Raw genomic sequence first — 20,731 nt, 5'->3', positions numbered from 1 at the left:
AACCAATTTTCTAATTGTTTATATGAAAAGTGGTAAGTTCAAGGTAAACAACTTTCAAAAGAATTAAAAATAATAATAATAAAAATAAAAAGTATAATTTTTTTAATATATATCTCTTTTCCTTTTCTTGTTGAGGGATTAGTAGGTGTATTTAATTGATAGCTTATGTTTTAAATGATATTTAGATTATTCTCACCTAGTTAAAATAATAATAATAATAAATCCCTAATAAACTTAATACTTTATATCATACTCTTATAAACTTGATATTTTGATGGAAAAAGAAATGGGTTCCAGTGCAGTGGGAATAATTGGTCGTCTTACAAACTTGATGTTGAGGATCATCGGAAATCACTTTTTTCTTACTAATAACCAGGTTAATTCTATTTTTTTTTTTTTAATAATAACTATAAGGGAATTGATTGATATATAAGCAAAGCATCATTTTCTTTGCCTTTCCAATTTATTTAGCAAAGAATTGTGTTCTCTTTTCCTTCCCTACTTGTTCAGCAAAGAATTATATTCTTTTTTGAATTTCCCTATTTATTTCTTGCCATGCCAATCCTACTCGGTTACCTCCTTCTATATTGAGTATTTTTCCATTTCTTGTGATTCAACCTTCATTACTTTCTACAACCCAAAAAAAAAAAAAAAAAAAAAAAAACCTTCATTACTTTTATAACGTCATTCTCTCTCAAGTGGATTGCTCTCTTAATTTATACAACGAGAAGAGGTATGTTCTCTAGGATTTAAATTCGATATTGGATTTTGTTCACTCTATTTCTTCATACTTGTATAAATTGTGTGTGTGTGTTTTTTTTTTTTTTTTTTTTGGTTATTATACTGAAATGAATGCTCTGTAAACCATGACCATTTGTTTCGTTTTACTTTCTATGTAGTTTTTTTTCAAAATATATAGGAATTAAATGAATAATTTTTTTATTTTTTTTTTCAAGATCCAAAAATTAAATAAGCAATAAAAAGTTTTCGTTGAGACAATCCAATAAAAATCCCTTTAAATTTCTTGGTTCTAGGTTGGACGAGGAATATAAATAAAAAAACCCTTCATCTCGGATTTTATAAATCAAATAAACATTTTAGGATGTTTCATAGATATTAGATTAATAAATTTATTCAACAGTTCAATAATAATATTAGGACAACTATAAAATGACATCAATGTGCTGTTCTTAGAATATTTATATATATATATATATATATATATATTTTAAAGGATAGAAGAAGAAAAAGGAAAGACATATTTGATGGTATCCAAGAATATTCTCATCAGTTTGATTATGCTGAATTTGTTTATGCTTCTCGGGAACTGAATAGGGCTGCTAACTGGGTAGCGAAATTAGCAAGGAATAGAGATTAGTATCCAGGGTGGATACTACTCTGCCCTGGATTTTGTTAATTCCCTATATGCTGACTCAAACTGATATTTTGATTTTAGTATGAAATCAATAAAATATTCTTGTTGTAAATCCTTTTTTTTTTTTTTGGGTAAAATAAATTTGTAAATCTTATATCTCTTAAAAGCAAAATTTTTTATTGTTCTTTTTTGAGTAACTATAGGAATCATGCCTACATATTTCAACGATCACATAGGATTTTACCAACATTAAACATCAAACACTATGTTTATCACACAATAAAATATTTGAATCAAAAAAAAAAAAAAAAAAAAAGACATCAAACACTCTACTGAAGACTCTAACCGAACAACTGTTTATTGAAGCATAGAGAAACAGACAGAAGACTTGAAAGTCTAACCCAACAACTGTCACACTTTTCAATCCACCTCAATTCAATTTGTTAGACACCATTATACTCTTAGTTTTTTTACAGAAAATAAAATAAAATAAAATACTGTTAGTTAATATTAAAACGGCTATAACACCATACAAGTTAACATTTATTTTATGAAACTGTGCAAACATTTTAATATAAATAATAAAATATCAAATAATATATAATAGGATTATTATTTTAAGTATGGTAATAATAATGATGATAATGATGATAATAACAATATTTTGAATTAATAAACACGTATTTATAAAAAAGTTTATTTCTTAACATTTTTAAGTGTCCTAACAAAATGAGATGTGGTAATAAATTATCCAGTATTGTGCACATTCTTCTAAAAAGATATTCTTCTCCAAAAAAATAATAAGAATTATTTCAGATATTTGTTCTACTCTACAATCTGTAGTTTTATGAATTCTAATCTTCCATTTCTAATATATATATATATATATATATATTATACATAAGTTTATTTTATAATTCCAAAATTATTCTATATCATTTTTTATACATTAATATTTAAATATATAAAAAATATAAAATAACTTTATATACTATTTTTAATATAAAAAAATCCATAATTTATGAAGTTCCAAAATAAAGCCAGAAAACATGTTTCTTTTTTTCTTTTTCTTTATTTTTTCTTCATCACAACTAAAGATAAAACTTAATGGACTAAAAACTCAATTTCGGCTATTCATTCCAACAAGCCAAAACCTCTATTCAGGTATCTACTATAATAGCCTTACCCAGCCGAATATTATTATTATTATTATTTTGCATAAGTGTAAACAATTTACACCTGGCAATTTGATCAATTTTCCTATTTAAACCTTTGGTATTGAGATAATAGGAATGTTTAGATATGGATGGTCAAACATACAAAACACATTAAGTGTACCCAACCGAATATTAGTGACGTATCTAATTTCATATGTCCAAAAGATTCAAAAGATATATTCATTGGAGTATTCAGTCTTAAACTTATAAATATCATCGAAGCTTTTCGATCACATACTTTTGAATACATTTGAAATGTTTAGCCATATATTTTTGAATATAAATATATTTAATTACAAAATTCTTTGACAGTAATTTTAAGTAGGGGTAAAAATATAAATTTATAATAAAATTGTATAAAGCTCATTTGGTAGTACAATTATAACTTCTCAAAAGTATATTTATTTACTACTACCAATTTCAAATATTTTGTTTTAGTTTATTTTTTATAAAAGTATACAAGTACTATTTTTTGTGGTTCCTTTATTTACTATTAGAAACAAATTTTAACTTGTTCTTTCAGAAAAAAAAAATATATATATTTGAACCTAATTGTTTTAAGTATTTAAATTATTTTTTTAAAAAAAATTATCCTTTAAAAAAATTATACTCCAAATTTTCCCATAATTTTCTATTCACAATATATTTTTTAGACTTTTGTTAACTTGTAAAAACTTTGTAAAATTTTGTATTATTTATTGGAAAAAAAATTTCTCTAAAATTTTATATATGTATATATATATATATATGGTTATTATAAATAGTGTGGTAGATTAACCATATTGTTTGTAAAAATCACACAAACAAGATTAACGTAGTAGAAATATATTTTTCCTTCTTTGTGCAATTAAATAAGCAAGTCAACAAACCAAACTGACAAAAGAAATAGATAAAAGTAAACAAAAATAACAACAAGATTTTACTTGGAAACTTTTAAAATGAAAGGAAAAATCCACAAGACTTAAGTCCAAACTCATCCATTATCAACAAAATAATGAGGTACAACAAGCATTAATCAAACTAATAAGTTTTGATATCACTCAACTGGCATGTCCTAGGAAGAGGAAACAACAATCTAAATTGTTAGGATCACAATCTAGACTGCCAAAATAACATACGAAAAAAGATCTAATAGTGTATAACTGCTGGACTAAAGAAAGTTACTATTTCACATAATCTCTTTTTCTTTTTTTTTCTTTTTTTTTTTTTCTCTCTACCTAAGCTTTAGCTAGTGTTCTTCACTTAGGCTGCTCACTTTCGTGCTTGGTATTTCTTTACTTTACAAGCCGCTCTTAATTATAGGAGAATAGGTGGGCCCTAACATGGTTCCAAGTCCTCCATGTTGAAGCATTGAAAACCACATGAAATATGTCGATCATCTTTTCTCCACATGGGAAGGGATAGTTGACTCAAAAATCTCTCCCTCATAACTCACATAGAGGAAGGCTCCCTAAACCTACAACCTGACTAAAAATCTCTAAGTTTTTCTCTTCGTAAAGCTTTGATCATCATATTCAAGCCACTGACATCAGTATGGATATACTTAAGCCGCCATAGCTTCATCTCCATTACATCCTCAAGCTATCATTATGTTTTATTTAGAGTGGAAAGTGGGCTTCTAACTAAGATGGATAAAATAGCATTCCGACTATTGCAATAGAGGATAAAGTTTTCCTGTTCCTGGCCTAATTCTTTTAGGAACTTGTTCATCCACAAAACTTCCTTGAAACCCTTAATAATTGCAATATATATAGTAAAAGTAATTAGATACATTGATGTAGACTTCATAGAATAAATATCACAAGCCATGTTTGCTTCTATTATCCATCCAATACAGGTTTCCCATATCCAAAATATAGACAAGCTCTAGAAGTAGTTTTATAGCTTCCCAATTTTCATTTCCTATATTTAAAAGGAATTGACTGACTAGACTAGCTACATGAGCAATATCAGGTCTTGTGCATATCATAGAGTACATCGAATTACCAACTACTAATGTATAAGGCACCTTCTTCATCAGTTTTTTGTCTTTTTTGCTTACAAGACATTGTTTTCAACTAAGCTTGAAATGATATGCAAGTGGAGATATAATAGATTTTACCTCACTCATGTTGAATCTCTTCAAAACTTTCTTTCTATATCCCTCTTAAGATAACCAAAGTTTAATATTTTTTCCTACCATGAGTGATCTTTATGGCAAGGATATGTTTCACTAATCCTAAATGCTTCATGGTAAAGGATTTATGAGGTCTCTTTTTCAACTTTTCAATCTTATTTGCATCATGACCCATAATTAATATATCATCAACATAAAACAGAAGAACAATAAAGTCATCATCAAAAAATTTCTTTACAAATACACAAAGATCAAAAGTAGGATTACTATACCCGTGATCTTCCATAAATGAGTCAAATTTTCAAAAAATTGTTTTAGTGCTTGTTTGAACTATATAAGCTTTTCTTTAACCAATCTACAGACAAGATTCTTTTCAACCTTAACCTTGAATTCTTCAAGTTGCCCCAATAAATCTATTCTTTTAAATTTCTATGGAGAAAAATAGTTTTTCAATTGAGTTGTTCAATCTCCAACTTCTGATTTGCAGCTAAACCCAGCACAACTCTAATAGAAGACATTTTCACAAGTGAAAAATGTTTTCAAAATCTATTCATTCTTTCTAGTTGAACCCTTTTAACAATAAATTTTGCCTTGTACCTTGATTGTAAGCAATTGTTTTGAGTCTTGAACTTGAAAACCCATTTGTTCTTCAGAGCTTTTTTGCCACATGGTAATTTTACCAAATTATAGGTGTGATTCTCATGCAAGGATTTCATCTCTTTTTGTATAGCATCTATCCATTAACTTTTCTCCTCAGTTGCCATAGCTTCTTTATAGCTCCTTAAGCCTCCCCCATTACTAATCATCATATATACTCATAAGGTGGATATAAGCTAGAAGGTTGTCTCTTCCTTGTAAATCTTCTCAATTGAAATCCAAGTGGTGGCTCCATAAAGTTTACTTACATTTGTATGCAATTATTGATAAGATTATCATTTATATTTACATTGTCATCCTCTTGAATATCTTATCACTATCGTGTCTTATAGATGGATACGCTAGAACAAATATTTCTTGATTAGTAGACTTTGGTTTTCCATTCTTCTCAAAGTCTTCAATGATTTGATCTTCAAAGAACACAACATCTTTGCTTTTAATGACTTTCTCATTAACAAGATCCCAAAATATATAGTTGAATTCTTCATGGCCATATCCGATGAAAATGCATTGTTTTGCTCTATTGTTGAGCATGGTTCATTCATCTTTTAGGCACATATAAACATATGCCCTACAGCCAAAAAACCTCGAAAAGTTGTAGGAAACATATTTTCTTGTCCAAACCATTTTTGGTACATCACTGCCTAAGGGAACTAAAGGTGACTGATTAATAAGGTCTATCATTGTTCTTATTGCATCACCCGAGAGGGACTTAGGCATCTTTGTATGAGAGAGCATACACCTGAACCTATCATTAATAGTGCAATTCATCTCTATGTGAACTCATTATATTGTTGTGTTTTTAACACAAATTTCTCCAGTTTGATTTCATGAACTTTACATTATTCTTCTAACGGACATCTATATTCTCATTTATCTATACGAATATATCTTAGTTTCCTTCCAGTTTCTTTTTCAATAGTACCATGAAACTATTTGAAAGTATCTGACATTTGACTTTTGGCCTTCCCCCAAACTTTTCTTGAGTGGTCAATAACAAATGTAACATAGTATTTAGCACCACTTAGACTTTTGGCATCCATCAAACCATACGTTAGCATGGACCAAATCCAAAATATTAGATTTTCTAGAAGGCAAAAAAGTTTTAAATGCAACTCTATGTTATTTTCCAATAAAGTAATGTGCACATAACTTCAAATTTGTACTTTTCAAACCAAGAACCAGCAACATTCACAACTCCTCTATATCTTTTTACTTGTAGTGTATATAACAAATAATATTTTGTGCTTTTAGCCCCCACCAAATATCCTCTAATGAGCTTCCACTATCCTTCACCAAAATAATTTTAGTAGCCTTCATTATCAAGTACACCTATAGATATTAGATTGAGGTAGACATTGGGACATGTTTGACATTTTCAACAGAAACTTCCATCCATTGTTGGTTTCTAGACAAACATCTCTAATGCATGCAATCCACATCATTTTCCATTTTGACCTAGCCAAATTGAGTACTATATTATGATATGAAGAAATTATAACAAGACATGGCACGATACAAGGCACCCGAATCAATAACCCATTGAGAATTACTGTGAGTTAGATTTACAAAACCATTGTCACAAAGAATATTGATATCTACATTCAATGATTTTACAATACTATTATCTTATTTTCTATCATCACCTTTTTTCTTGTCATGTTCCTTTTTCACTGTCTACACTGATATTTATTATGACTCAACTCTCCACAATGAAAGCATGTAAACTCCTTACTTGGATTGGATCTCCTTTGTGACTTGTCATCATGACTATCATGGTTCTTTGGGTTTTGAATTTTGCTTATTACTTTTTTTTCTGAAACAAGTACTTGAGACTATGGATTTATTCCTTACTTTTTCTACTTGAATTCTTCACAATAATTTTGTTATCAAGAGCATAATTACTTAGTGAAACAATGAATGTTTTCTAGCTGTCAAGCAATGAACCCATCAATATCAAGGCTTGTACTTCATCATCACAATCATCTGCACGGCTTTAAATGGATATATTAAATCCTTGCTTTGTGATTTTCAGTTTCATAAACTTTCTTATCATAAAAGCTTTATGTAATGGCCCATTCTCTTTCACTACTGATATTGTCATCCATTTACCCATAGCATTATATGAGTTTTTTTAATTCAAATGTTGATTTATTAAGTCCTTGCTTTGCAATATGATTTCCATCTTGATATTTCAGTTTCGCAAGCTTTCTTATCATAAAAATTTTATGCAATGTCTCTCTCTTTGCACTGTCAACATTGTCAAAAGAGTTTTTTTTTTTTTTTCAAACTATGAAGCCAAAGTCTTTGAAAAAGCCTCGGTTGTTAAGAGGGTATTTACTTTGCATTTGAACCATTACCGTTCCACTCTTGAGCAATATGAGATTAGACATCAAGTGGCTTTTGACAATAAGGTAGCAAGCTAATGCCTCGCACCCTCCCACACTTACCCTGGCAACATCACATGATTCACCCCTGTATATTGTTCATTAATCTTGTCCTTCTTGCCACGCATCCTTTAGGGCTTACAAGTCATATAATACGCTCTTCTTGAAGCCCAATATCCTATCTAATATACTTCTGGCCAAGTGTAGGCTCTGATACCATTTGTAATATCCGATTTTCTTGCGCCATCGATATTATCCCTTATTTACCCACCGCACTCTGAATGGTATGGGGTTTCTTTATTAAGACTTCCTAAGAAATCACCCATTCTTGAATTGCTCTAACTGAAGCATGCTTAACCATAAAATTCTTTTGACCCATGAAGCCTTGGTTGTTAAAAGAGTGTTTACTTTATATTTAAACCATCATCATTCCATACCTAAGGGATGGAATTGAACACTAGATAGCCTTTATTAATAAGTTAATATATTAGTGTCTCGCACTCATCTACACTTATCCTGGTAGCATCACACTAGTTCAACCTTAATCATTACAATCCAACCTAATATACTGTTCACTGATATTTTCCCTTTTTATCTCTCATCCTTCAGGGATCACAGTTCTTATACTTTATTTTAAGCAGTTTCAATCTTGAATATCTATTCTAGAGTCTTCTATAAATTATGCTCATTGTTTTCCTATGCAAAATATATTGTTGCCAACCTATTAACGAATTTTCCTACAGCTTTTTTATTCAATTTTTTTCATTTGACATCATCAATATCACTTGGTCTGGCTGCATCTCCATCTATGAGCTCATAAAAATCATCTTCAAATAATAAATCCTCTATTTAGAACTTCAAAATTGTGTAACTTAAAGTTGTGTGTTTGATCATTAATTGTGATCTTCCATTTAACTTGCACAAGAAAAATATTAGAATAGTAAACCAAAGCCTTTGATAACACTTTACGGGAAAAACCAAAAAAACAAGAATAATGTAGTGGAATAATATATATTTCACTCTTTGTGCAATTAAATAGGTAAGCTAGCAAACCAAAATGATAAAATAAAAAAATAAAAGTGAACAAAAAATAACACCAAGATTTCATATGCAACCCTTAAAATAAGAAAAGAAAAGCATGGTTATCAGTCTACACTCATCGATATGTCCTAAGTAAAGGATGAGATTACCAAAAAAATATTTGAAAAAGATTTAACAGTGCATGATTGTTGGACTAAAGAAAGCCACTATTTCTATTTTCTTCCCCAATTCTTTTGTCTGCTTGTGTTTTTTTTTTTCCCCTCTCTACCAATGCTTTAGCTAGATTTCTTCATTTGAGCTGCTTGCTTTCTGGCTTGGTATGTCTCTACTTCACTAACCACTCCTATATATAGGAGAAAAAGGTGGGCCTTGACATGCTCTCATATCTTCTACCTTGTAGTATTTAAGACCACATAAAATATGTGGATCATCTTCTCTCCACGTGGGGATCAACACCTCACTTGACACATAGAATGTTGCACTTTGAATTCTCATAATCTATCCATGTGCATGAAATATGTAACAACTAGTTGAGGATAGTGTAAAACATGTCTCAAAATGAAAAGAAAACATAATAATAAAGGGCAAAATGCAAAACATAAGATAGTTTAGAAACTACACAATTCAAATTCAAATTACCATAAAAGTTATCCTTACTCTCTTTCATCTTCATGATAAAAACAGATGTATGAAAATTATGTAAATGCAAAATGTTGATGCACATAAGAAATGGCAAAATGCCCTATCGAATCTGATCCTATTGAGAACCTACCCCCGATGGAGCATGGATTCCATATCTAAATAGGATGTTTCTAGGCAAAATGGGGTAAAAAACTTGTCTTAGGGAAAAAATGGGGCGAGAACAAAAATTGTATTCCCTGCCTTTTATACATAATTATATTTAATTTTTCAGAAATTTGTATTATTGCACCCCCGGATCTTACACATACACCCTAAACAATTTTTTCTTGCATTTTCCACTAAAGCTTGTACCGTTGATCCGTTTTACATTTTCTATCAAAAATTTAATAGAATTAGTACATGATTATCACATGATTTTAGCATAAAGGGAAAACTATGTCTTTTTACACTCATCCCTCAATCTCTTCGACACTCCTACCTTAACTCCTTTCTCAATCTCAAAATTTTATCCAGGTTTTTTTCCATGACTTCTTCTCCATTTATTTGTTGAATGAAACTGACTCGTCAATTTACTTTATTCATGGCCATCTCATCTACTTGTTGAATCAAAGTGGATTACATTTACTCATGACATTATATATATTGTGCTCAATTATAATGGTTCTAGTGAAATATATGAGATATCATTTCAATTATACATATGGTTTTTTGATAATATTGGAGGTTCAATTTTGATACTGGTTTTTTTTTTTTTTTTTTTTGGGGTTTATGCTACAAAAAACATAAATTAAATACGTATTTGGTAACATATTTTATTACCGGTCTTTTTCTTTTTTTTTATTACTGGGCTTCAAAAATTACTCCAAAAATTTATTGGTTGTCATAGTAAACTATTTTCATTGATTTTTTATTTAATTATAAAGAACATTCTTTCTCCTGTCTCTCCTTCCCTCATTTGCTCACAATTCTGTGACAGTTCTTTCATCTTTCATAAAAATATTAACAAAATATGCCCAAAAAATGCTAAAGGGACCAACAGTGCAAACTTCTGGTTAGTTTAGGTTGCAAAATGCCTAAAAATTGTATAAAATTCAATATACACGACCCTATATAATTTGATATGCAACAGTGGCAATTTCCCATCATTTTTTTATATTTTTATTTAAATATATATACTTATAGATTTATGCATACGTATGTTTCATTTATATTCTACAAATACTATGTTTTTACGATATATTGATGTAAAATATGTATGTTTATATTTAAATCATCTATATTTTTAGATTAAAATAAAAATTTGTAATTGTTTTTTTTTTTTTTTTTTTTTGGAAGGGAAAACTGGTATCCATCATCACCTCATTTCCCTATTTAAAATAGAATAACAGAAAATAGAATAGCATATTTTCAAGGCTGGGTTGGGGGATATGGGATGCTAGGATATTAAACTTACTTATCATATTATATTTTTGGATTATATTGGACAATAAAAATTCAATAATTTCATAGCAACTAATATATTTGTTTTATTTAAATTGTATATGCATATGAAATACATATATATATATATATATATATATATATATATATATATATATATATATATATATATATATATATATATATATATCCACATATATAGTAATATTAATAAAATTGTGCTTACCTATAATAGTTTTAATGAGATACATGAGATATCTTTTCCATCACATATGTTTCTTATATAAATATATATATATATATATATATATATCCACATTTATAGTAATATTAATAAAATTGTGCTTACCTATAATAGTTTTAATGAGATACATGAGATATTTTTTCCATCACATATGTTTCTTTGATAGTGGAGGTTCAATTTTGTTGTTGTATTGTTTAGTTTTGGCTCATACCAAGAAAAGTAGAAATTAAAAATGTATTTGGTTACATATTTTATTACTGGCCTTCATAAATTATTTCAAAAACTTGCTTGTTATATAATGAACTATTTTAATTGACTTTTTATTTAATTATAAAGAACATGCCTCTTAATTTTATGGTACTTCTTTCATCTTTTATTTAAATGATAAAAAATTATAATGATATTATATAGAAAAATGATATTTGTCACCAGTGGTAACTGTTATCATCCTATATGATAATATATCCATGTATATATATTTTAAAAAAATAATATACATGACAGTGGATCTTATATAAATATTGAATTCACTACCTTGTAAGATGGTGACATATAGGAATAATATCTAAATATTTTAGAGTTACCATATATGTGACAATCAAACCCATGATCCAAATTAGGGAGTTCAAGTCCTGGTTTTGGTTATGGAGATCTCAATCTTGGTTCGAAGATCCTTACTCTAATCCTGGTCAAGGTCTAAGTACCCTTCTTGGTAAGAAGGGCATTACTCCTATAAGACACATGCCCTAGGACATCGAGCAAATGTCCTGAGCATAAAAATATATTTTTTTACATTTAGAATGGTGAGACATTAGGTTCTAAGATACAGTTAAATATAATATTTTATTTTTTATTCTACAAAAAACTTATCATGCCCCTATAAATTATTATGTATAAATTAGAAAGTGTACGTTTTAATTTATATTTATTTCTAATTTGTTAATTTATATTTATGTAAATTTTAATTGGTTTATTTTATAGTTTAAAAATTATTTTTATTTTTTATCTTTTAATTATGCATCACTTTAAATATATATTTGATTTTTTAATAATAAAATTTAGTTCCCGAGTAGGTTATGTCCCAATGCCCTAGTGCTTACGACTCATCTTATGACAACGAAAATGTCTCATTTTGCATTTTCGCCTTTTAAAACATTGATCTCAATCACAATCCCATTATGAGGTTTTAAGGTTTAGGATCTTAGTCATGACCTTCAGTTAAGAAGTCTCAATCTTGGTCTAGATTTCTAGGGACCATTCCTTGTCCTGGGTTTACAAGTTTTGATATTGGCCCTAGGATCTCAAGTCCCGATCATGGTCCATGATTTGAATGCTCGGATATGATATTTACTCATGACATTATATTCTTGCCTAATTATAATAGTTTTAATGAGATATATGCAATATCTTTTCATTTGTATTTATGGTCTTTTGATAATATTGGAGGTTCAAGTTTGATATTGTTTTTTTAGTTTTAGTTTATGCTACCAAAAAAACAAAAATTAAATATGGATTTGGCAACATAATTTTATTATTGGTATCTTTTTTTATCTTTTTTATTACCAGTCTTCAGAAATTACTTCAAAAATTTATTGGTTGCCATAGTAAACTATTTTAATTGATTTTTTATATAATTATAAAGAATATCCTCTCTCCTGCTTCTCTTTTCCTCATTTCCTCTTAATTCTATGATAGTTCTTTCATCTTTTATAAAAATATTAATAAATAATTGTTACATAATATTAGCTGGACATTTAAAAGTTACCAAACAATTTTTCTATTTTTCGTAGTAGATATAAAAGTATTTCAAATTTTCACTCTCTGTACATCCTAGCTACAGGTAGTACTGACATTGCAATTTTTATATAATTACTGGTTTGTCTGATATATTTTGAAAGGAAAATGGAAATTATCACTTCAATCATATCAAAAATTGGAGAAATGTTGGTGGAGCCCACTGGAAGACAGCTTGGATACTTATTTCACTATAAAGTCAACATTAAGGCTCTTGAAGATGAAATTGATAAACTGAAGAATAGGCGAGATGATGTACAAAGGTTGATCGATGCGGCAATTAGAAATTCAGAAGTCATCGGAGCTGAAGTTAAGAGGTGGGTTTCAGATGTTGGAGAAGTTCTTGAAAGAAGATGCAACAGCAGACAAAATGTGCTTCCATGGATGGTGCCCAAACTTGAAGTTGCAACATTCTTTGGGTAGGAAAGCCAAGAAGTACGCAGAGGGTGTTCTGAAGCTCCAACAAGAAGGAAAGTTCGATAGAATATCCTACCCTGCACCTCCAACCGGAATGCACTTTTCTTCATCATCCATGAAAGACTCCAACTCGAGAAAGAAAATCTTAAATCAAGTTATGGAGGCTCTAAGAAATGAGAAGGTGAGCGTGACTGCGATATGCGGGATGGGCGGGATCGGGAAAACAACCATGGCCAAAAAAGTTGCTGAAAGATCAAAAGATGAGAAACTTTTCGGTGAGGTTGTTATGGTAACAGTGTCCCAAAATCCAAATGTTGGTCGAATCCAAGACACCATTGCAGATTTCTTAGGTTTGAAGTTTGATCAGAAGAGCGAGGAAGGAAGAGCAAAAAAATTGCGTCAGAGAATATTGGAAAACATAAAAAACATCCTTGTTATACTGGATGACTTGTGGGATGAACTTAATTTGGAGGCCGTAGGCATCCCCGATGGATGTAAAATTCTATTGACATCACGAGATAAAGATGTTTGCGAGAGAATGAAAAGTCAAAAGATTTTTGCCATGGAAGTCTTATCTGACGATGAAGCTTGGAATCTTTTCGAAGAGGTGGCAGGAATTTCCAATTGTACTCGTGATCTACACAAGGTAGCAAAAAAGGTTGCAAATGAATGCAAAGGCTTACCCGTTGCAATCGTCACTGTCGGAAGAGCTCTTGAAAACAAAAGTGAAAAAGAATGGAAAGATGCACTTCGCAAACTTGAAAAATCAATGCCAGATGCACAAGTCTTTTCCCGTATCAAATTGAGTTATGACCTTTTAGCAACCAAAGAAGAGCAATCATGTTTTTTGTTATGTTGCTTATTTCCAAAAGACTACAATATTGGTATTGAAACTTTGGCTATATACGGGAAAGGACTAAGGTTGTTTGAAGGAATTGATACAATGGAAGAAGCAAGAAATGGAGTTTATACTCTGGTTTAGAAATTAAAAAGACGCTTTCTACTGATGGATGGTGACAAGAAAGAGTGCGTTAAAATGCATGATATTATTCGTGATGTGGCCATATCAATTGCAAAAACGAAGGAGCATGGCGGCTTTATAGTACGATGTGATAATGATTTGGAAGAGTGGCTAGAGATGCATTCAAGTGAAATGGAAGAGTGCACTGCAATCTCACTCGTATATAAGAAAATCAAGAAACATCCTGATAGTTTGGTGTGCCCCAAGCTCAAGCTTCTTAGTTTGTCTTCCAGAGATCGTTGGGCTAAATTAGAACTGAGTCAGAATTTTTTCGAAGGGATTAAAAAAATCGAGGTTTTAGCTTTTCAAAGTGTTCACATTCAATCACTTCCAGCATCATGGCAAATCCTACAAAACATCCGGACCTTGCATTTGGAGTGTTGTGATTTAAGAGATATTTCAAGAATTGGAGGATTAGTGATGCTAGAAATCCTCAGCTTGATTGGTTCTCAAATCGAAGAGTTGCCAAAGGAGATAGGAAATCTTCAACATCTAAAGGTGTTGGATATGACAAAATGCAAATGGCTTAATAGAATTCCACCTGGTGTACTCTCGAGATTAACCACATTGGAAGAGTTAAAGATTTTCCCCTTCAGTAGTTGGAGTTCTCTGGAAGGAAATGAAGAGAAAACCTCCGCATGTCTTGACGAGATAACTCCTCTGCTTGATCGATATTTGAAAGTTTTAAATGTTTGGATACCAAACGTGGAGTTTGTTCCAAGGAATTTTCCTTTCAAGAATTTGACAAGATTTTTAATTGCTGTGGGCCTACCATATATAGATGAAAACGATTATTTATTTAAAAAGCGTTTGCGGCTACACGGAGTTAGTCCTGATTCTATAAAACAGAGTGGGATTCATCCAATAGTCAAGAAATGTGAAGTTTTGGAATTAGCACTGGTGTATGATTTGAAGAATTTATTTCCCCATTTTGATGAGGAGGAGCAAGATGGTTTCTCGTGGTTGAGGACTCTTAAAGTATACTGCTGCAAGGAAATGGAGTACGTGGTGAAATTCACGTCAAATAATAATCGGACTGATCTTCATGTTCCAAACATATTCCCTCTTTTGGAGGAATTGTATTTGGGAGGTCTTGATGGATTGAAGGGAATATTCCATTATAATTCTGATGATTTACAACTTCCTCCTACTGATCATCAGTTTGTTAGAAAGGAGAGGATTTCCATAGCATCATCTCTTCCAAGAGGATTTCCACAGCTCCAAAGATTGACTGTATCATTCTGCCCATCATTAGAAGAAATCATTTCCGTGAGGAACCGCAAAACTGATGATCCTATTAATACATCTACATCCGATGATATGATTCTCTTCCCCAAATTAACTGACTTAACTCTGGGGTGCCTACCGAGTCTAATCAGTTTGTGCAGAGCCATAGATGATGAGGGAAGTACAGGGCCACCTAAGGTACGTACATATACGTATATATTTAAATGGATTTAAAAAATTTAAACTTATGAAAAGTCAATGGTAATTAAAATTGATAATGAGGTAAACTTATAATTTTTAGCATTTGTCGTAACCATTTATATATCCTATTTGTTTAAGAGTTCATGTGGTGATTTAAATTTCACTTTTAATTTGTCATATTTAATTTTTTTTTTTTTTTTTTAGTCCAATCATTATATAATGAATTTGCCCAAATTATATAGTCAAACACACTACACAAAAATAAATATATAAACCAAAATAAATATGTTTCAAAATTAAGTTACATGATTGAGTTTCCTTAATATTATTGAATTTATTAGTAACAAAATATTCAATTGAAATAAAATGACATAAAAACATTGGTATGGAAAACGATGTGAGAATTTAATAGTTTGGAAATAAAAATATGCAAAATATGTCATAGTTTATGATAAAATCATATTAATCGTTTTACTAAATTATTGTTCCAATACAATATGTATATATTATGGTATAGTATCATGATATTATTGGAATGTAATTGCATGGCTGTAGGATGCTGATGGAGTAGAAAGCAGCACCGATAATATGAATACTCCCACTGAAATACTTGTTCCCTTCAGATGTATAAAGTGGTTACCAAGTCTAAAAAACTTATCGGTGTGCAACTGTGGTTCAATAAAAGTACTTTTTGGTTTTCATGGACATGATTCACCACAGCTTACTCCAATCAACAGTAATATTACCAATAATATTAATGTTGATCAACCAAATGATTCGGAAAATCTTTCTCATAAGAAGTGCTGCCTAATTGGGTGTCTACCATGTGGTAATATAGCTGACAAACCCAACATAATACAAAATTCTCAAGAAATCATCGATACTTCCCACTTGACAAAGGATGTTGATCAGGATCGTCAGCTGGACAATCACAAAGAAGAGGTACAATGTTCTCTCTTTCTCTCTATAATTTTATAGAATACAATATTTAATAATATTTTTAGCTGTTCTAAAAAGTTAAATATTAAAAAGAAAATTTTATTTCATATGTATATAAAATTATCAAATTCTTATTTTTAAAAAAAATTATTTAAAATTTTTTTTTCAGTATTTAAAAATTCTAAAAAAATTATTTAGGAAAGAAAAACAATTAAAAGACTGTAAAACAATAAAAAAAAATGAATATATATTATTTTTTTAACTACTATATTCATTGCTTCAAATAAATTCATCCTTTTTATTTAGGTGGATAATTATTTCTTTTACTTTTTAATATTTGTTTAGATTTTTTCATTTTTTTAATAAACAATAAACTTTAAAATTTATTGCATTTGGCGTCTATACTATCCAAAATTTCATTTTGGCTCTGTAAAATGACCAACCCTATCCCTAGTTCAGGTCAAATATGATAAGCATATATCATTTTTGTTAGCAAAGTAGACGGAAAACTAAATAAGGATTAACGGTGTACTTTTCCATTACATTTGAAAACCAAAAATAATAAAACAAAAGAAAAGTTCTAACACCAAAATAAGATTAACCTCTATAATTTAGGAATAAATATTATAGTTACCCCTATCTATATTCAATGATTACTTATTTTTTGTTCCCCACAAAGTATTATATTTGGTTTTATAATTCAATATTTAAATGAAAATTTAGTACTTTAAAAAGGAAAATGTGGTCAACAAAAAAGTTTGTTTATATACTTTCTAGAATTTATTTGATTCTTTAGTTGGTGCCATTATCAACCATATTTAAAAACCAATATATATAGATTTTAAGTTAGGCTATTGGTTTTTCACAACAGTTGAAAAATAATAATAAAATAAATAAAATATGACATTTTAGAAAAGATCTTTGAGCTACAAAATAATTGTTGCAGCTAAATCATGTTTTATTACAATATTAATTAAGGGCATTGTTATTGCCACGGTACAAAAACCTATCTCCATGAGTTTTAATGCTCCATCTTTTGCAATTCCTATTTTTTCCTTAATGAAATTTTCTTTTCCCTTTATTTTTTTATTCGGTTCAAATAAAAATTAGTAAATATTGTTTTCTTCTTCTATCATGATTTCCTTATTTATTAGAATAGATTAATATAGCATGTATCTTTTTATTAAAAAATAGTAAATATTGTTTTCTTTTTCTGCCATGATTTCCTTATCTTATTAGAATAGATTAATAAAGCATGAAAATCTTTATTAAAAAATAGTAAATGTTATTTTCTTTTTCTCGCATGATTTCCTTATTTTATTAGAATAGATTAAGATAGCATGCACATCTTTATTAGCATGTAAAATTCTAAACTTCCAAATATATAAATATTTACACTTTGTTAAAAAAAAAAAAAATCCATTGCATTATAAAAAACTAATTTTAAAAGAAAAGTGAAAGAATACGTGCAAATTATTTTAAAACATTCATTTATGATAAAATAATAAAAATTTTAAAATTTACATACGCATATAAAATGTTAAAATTATTGTACAAATATTATTATTTATAAAAAAATAATAATAATAATAAGAGAAAGAAGACATTAAAAATGTGTAATATTTACAATTTCAACAAAATTTGGGAGAAAAAAAGTCATTACAAATGTGGAAAATAAATGATAAAAACTTCATAAGCCTGAATAAATATAAAATTGGAACAGACAAAGAAGGTGCATTAAAATCTTGTGGAAAAAGGTTTTTGCATCGTGGCAGAAACATTGGCCATTAATTAATTAGTTTAAAAAATAGTTTTAGCTTTAAAAAATATGTAATTTAACCTTTATGAAAAACTTTTAAGTATGAGGTTATTGGTCACGTTAGCATACTTTATTGTTGCTAATACTTTTAGAAAACTGTAGCATTTTTAAGCACAATATTTGTTGTCATTAATAATTAATATTTTTTGAAAAAATTATTTTCTCAAAATTTATTTTTTTAGTATTTAAAAATTCTAAAATGGTTATTTAGGAAAGAAAAATAATTAAAAGACTATATAACAACAAAGAAAATGTATATAAATATTGTTTTCTTCAACTATATAGTTTCTTTTTTTCATTGCCCAAAACAAATTTATCCTTTTTTATTTAGATGGATAAATATTTATTTAGATTTTTTTCATTTTTATTCTTAATAAAACAGTTTTAGCTTTAAAAAATCTAAATAAATCTTTGTAAAAAAACTTTTAATTAAATGTGAGGTTACCAATCACATTAGTATGCTTTGTTGTTTGACACTTTTAGCCAAATCTGTAGCATTTTTGGGCACAATCTTTGTCGTCATTAATAATTAAATTATTTTTTGGTTTTTTTTAGTGGTTGAAGAACTTGGAAGAGTTAGCAGTGACATGGTGTGATTCATTGGAGGTGGTATTTGACAATGGGGAAGGCTCATTAGCTCCGGGCCTCAATAAGTTGAAAAGTTTGGATTTACTTGGACTACGAAACCTGATGCACATATGGAAGAAGGGTCCACAAAAGGTCAAAAGTGTTGGCTTTCAAAATCTGAAAACTCTATCAATAGAAGGATGCCCAAGTTTGACATATTTATTCACAGCTTCTATAGCCAAACTCCTCGTGAAGCTAGAAAATCTCAGAGTTGTTTCCTGTAAATCAATGGAAGAGGTCGTTGCAAAAACAGAAGAGGAGATCAATAATGTTAATGTGGAATCTTATATGGTTTCATTTCCCCATCTGGTTTCCATTAAATTGGATTATCTGAATAATCTCCATTGTTTCTGTCAACAACCTTATGCTTTTGAATTCCCATCCCTAGAGACTCTACTAATAAGTAAGTGTCCTAAGTTGCAGACATTTGTTACAGAAAATAAAACTCTGAAGATACCTAAGCTTAAGGGTGTAAAGCTTAATGGCAACTACATGGAGATTTTTGAACAAGACCTTAATGGCACCATACAACACTTTTTTGAAGCAAACCAGGTACCTATTTTAATCCCACCGACTCATTTATTACTATTAGAGAGTTTTCAAATCATTATATTTATGTAATTTTTGTTGACACGCTCTTTATATTTTGTTGACACTCTTCCTCTCTCACATGTAAATCCGATTATTTTTGGACTAATTTGCTACTAAAATTAAGGGAAAATACTTATTAATACCTTTTATGTTTGCCTTTTTGGGGCTGTTGATTTTTTTTTTTTTTTTTTAAACATTCGTTTCAAAAACTTGTCCAAATAAGTTAAAATCTAACAAATTACATCAAAACTTGGTCAACTGAGATGCAATGCGATCACCGAAATTGGTTTTGTTTTTCTTTTTTCATTTTTTTAAATTAATTTTTGCGAAAACCAGATAGAAGAAGATCCACTAAATTTTTTTTCTTTTTTGGTTTTTTTTCAATTAATTTCAGTAAAAACCGGACAAAGAATAACCAGATATGCACAGGAACAAGAAGAAGAAGTTGAAGAAGAAGAAGAAGAAGACCCAGATATGTAAACAAAAAAATATGTATGGTAAGAAGAAGAAGAAGAAGGAGAGATGCAAATAAAAATTAAAAAATTAAAAAAAATTAAAAAAAAAATATATATATATATATATATATATATAAATATGTATGGTAGAAGAACATATTCAGTTGGTATTCACCATGTGGCAGTGCTGGATTTGATTGTTTTTTAAATTTTGGGGGTTTTGGGGTGTTGTATGCTAGCATATATTAGTTATGATAACTCCATTATCCCTTTTCATTCGATGGTGCAGTCCTAATCTTAATATCAGTTGCAGTATTTATCCTTGTTATACATTTATTTGTAATCCTAATTATCTCATTAGTTTTTTGAACGTTTATATCTTTCTTGTATATTCTTGAATATATAGAAAGGCTTCACAGAGAGACATTTATTATCTATTAATTTGTCTGTTTTCTTAACATTGCACTCAGCAAACCAAGAAAAGTCTTTATAGGGCTGGTGCAACATGCATGTCCTGTGGC

At 29.2% G+C, this 20,731-nt stretch overlaps 2 protein-coding genes and 1 long non-coding RNA gene across 3 annotated transcripts; all 3 read left to right on the top strand.

The window, feature by feature from the left end:
- The first annotated feature begins 593 nt into the window (after positions 1-593).
- LOC125419267 (disease resistance protein At4g27190-like) lies at positions 594-14,312 on the top strand. The gene is made up of 2 exons (XM_060812928.1): positions 594-733; positions 13,018-14,312. Exon 2 carries the CDS (start codon positions 13,185-13,187, stop codon positions 14,310-14,312), a length of 1,128 nt encoding a protein of 375 aa, XP_060668911.1. The 5' UTR covers positions 594-733; positions 13,018-13,184.
- A 24-nt stretch (positions 14,313-14,336) lies between these two features.
- Positions 14,337-16,519, top strand: LOC107433030 (probable disease resistance protein At4g27220). Its single transcript, XM_060812927.1, has 3 exons — positions 14,337-15,776; positions 16,335-16,404; positions 16,500-16,519. The coding sequence occupies exons 1-3, from the start codon at positions 14,337-14,339 to the stop codon at positions 16,517-16,519; spliced, it is 1,530 nt and encodes a 509-aa protein (XP_060668910.1).
- Positions 16,520-19,398: 2,879 nt separating this feature from the next.
- Positions 19,399-20,290, top strand: LOC132799987 (uncharacterized). The gene is made up of 2 exons (XR_009634926.1): positions 19,399-19,716; positions 20,150-20,290. It is a non-coding gene; the product is annotated as an uncharacterized LOC132799987 (long non-coding RNA).
- Positions 20,291-20,731: the final 441 nt, after the last annotated feature.

The sequence above is a fragment of the Ziziphus jujuba genome, chromosome 11 (assembly GCF_031755915.1).
Source record: "Ziziphus jujuba cultivar Dongzao chromosome 11, ASM3175591v1".
NCBI lineage: Eukaryota > Viridiplantae > Streptophyta > Magnoliopsida > Rosales > Rhamnaceae > Ziziphus > Ziziphus jujuba.
This window is presented reverse-complemented; position numbering and strand designations above follow the sequence as displayed.

What these genes read in the sequence shown, in the direction of transcription:
- LOC125419267 (XM_060812928.1), top strand. Translation starts at nt 13,185, where the DNA reads ATGCGGCAATTAGAAATTCAGAAGTCATCGGAGCTGAAGTTAAGAGGT.
- LOC107433030 (XM_060812927.1), top strand. Translation starts at nt 14,337, where the DNA reads ATGGATGGTGACAAGAAAGAGTGCGTTAAAATGCATGATATTATTCGT. An exon ending in GAAGTACAGGGCCACCTAAG is followed by an intron (nt 15,777 to 16,334) that starts GTACGTACATAT and finishes GCATGGCTGTAG; the next exon opens with GATGCTGATGGAGTAGAAAG. An exon ending in AATACTTGTTCCCTTCAGAT is followed by an intron (nt 16,405 to 16,499) that starts GTATAAAGTGGT and finishes GATTCACCACAG; the next exon opens with CTTACTCCAATCAACAGTAA.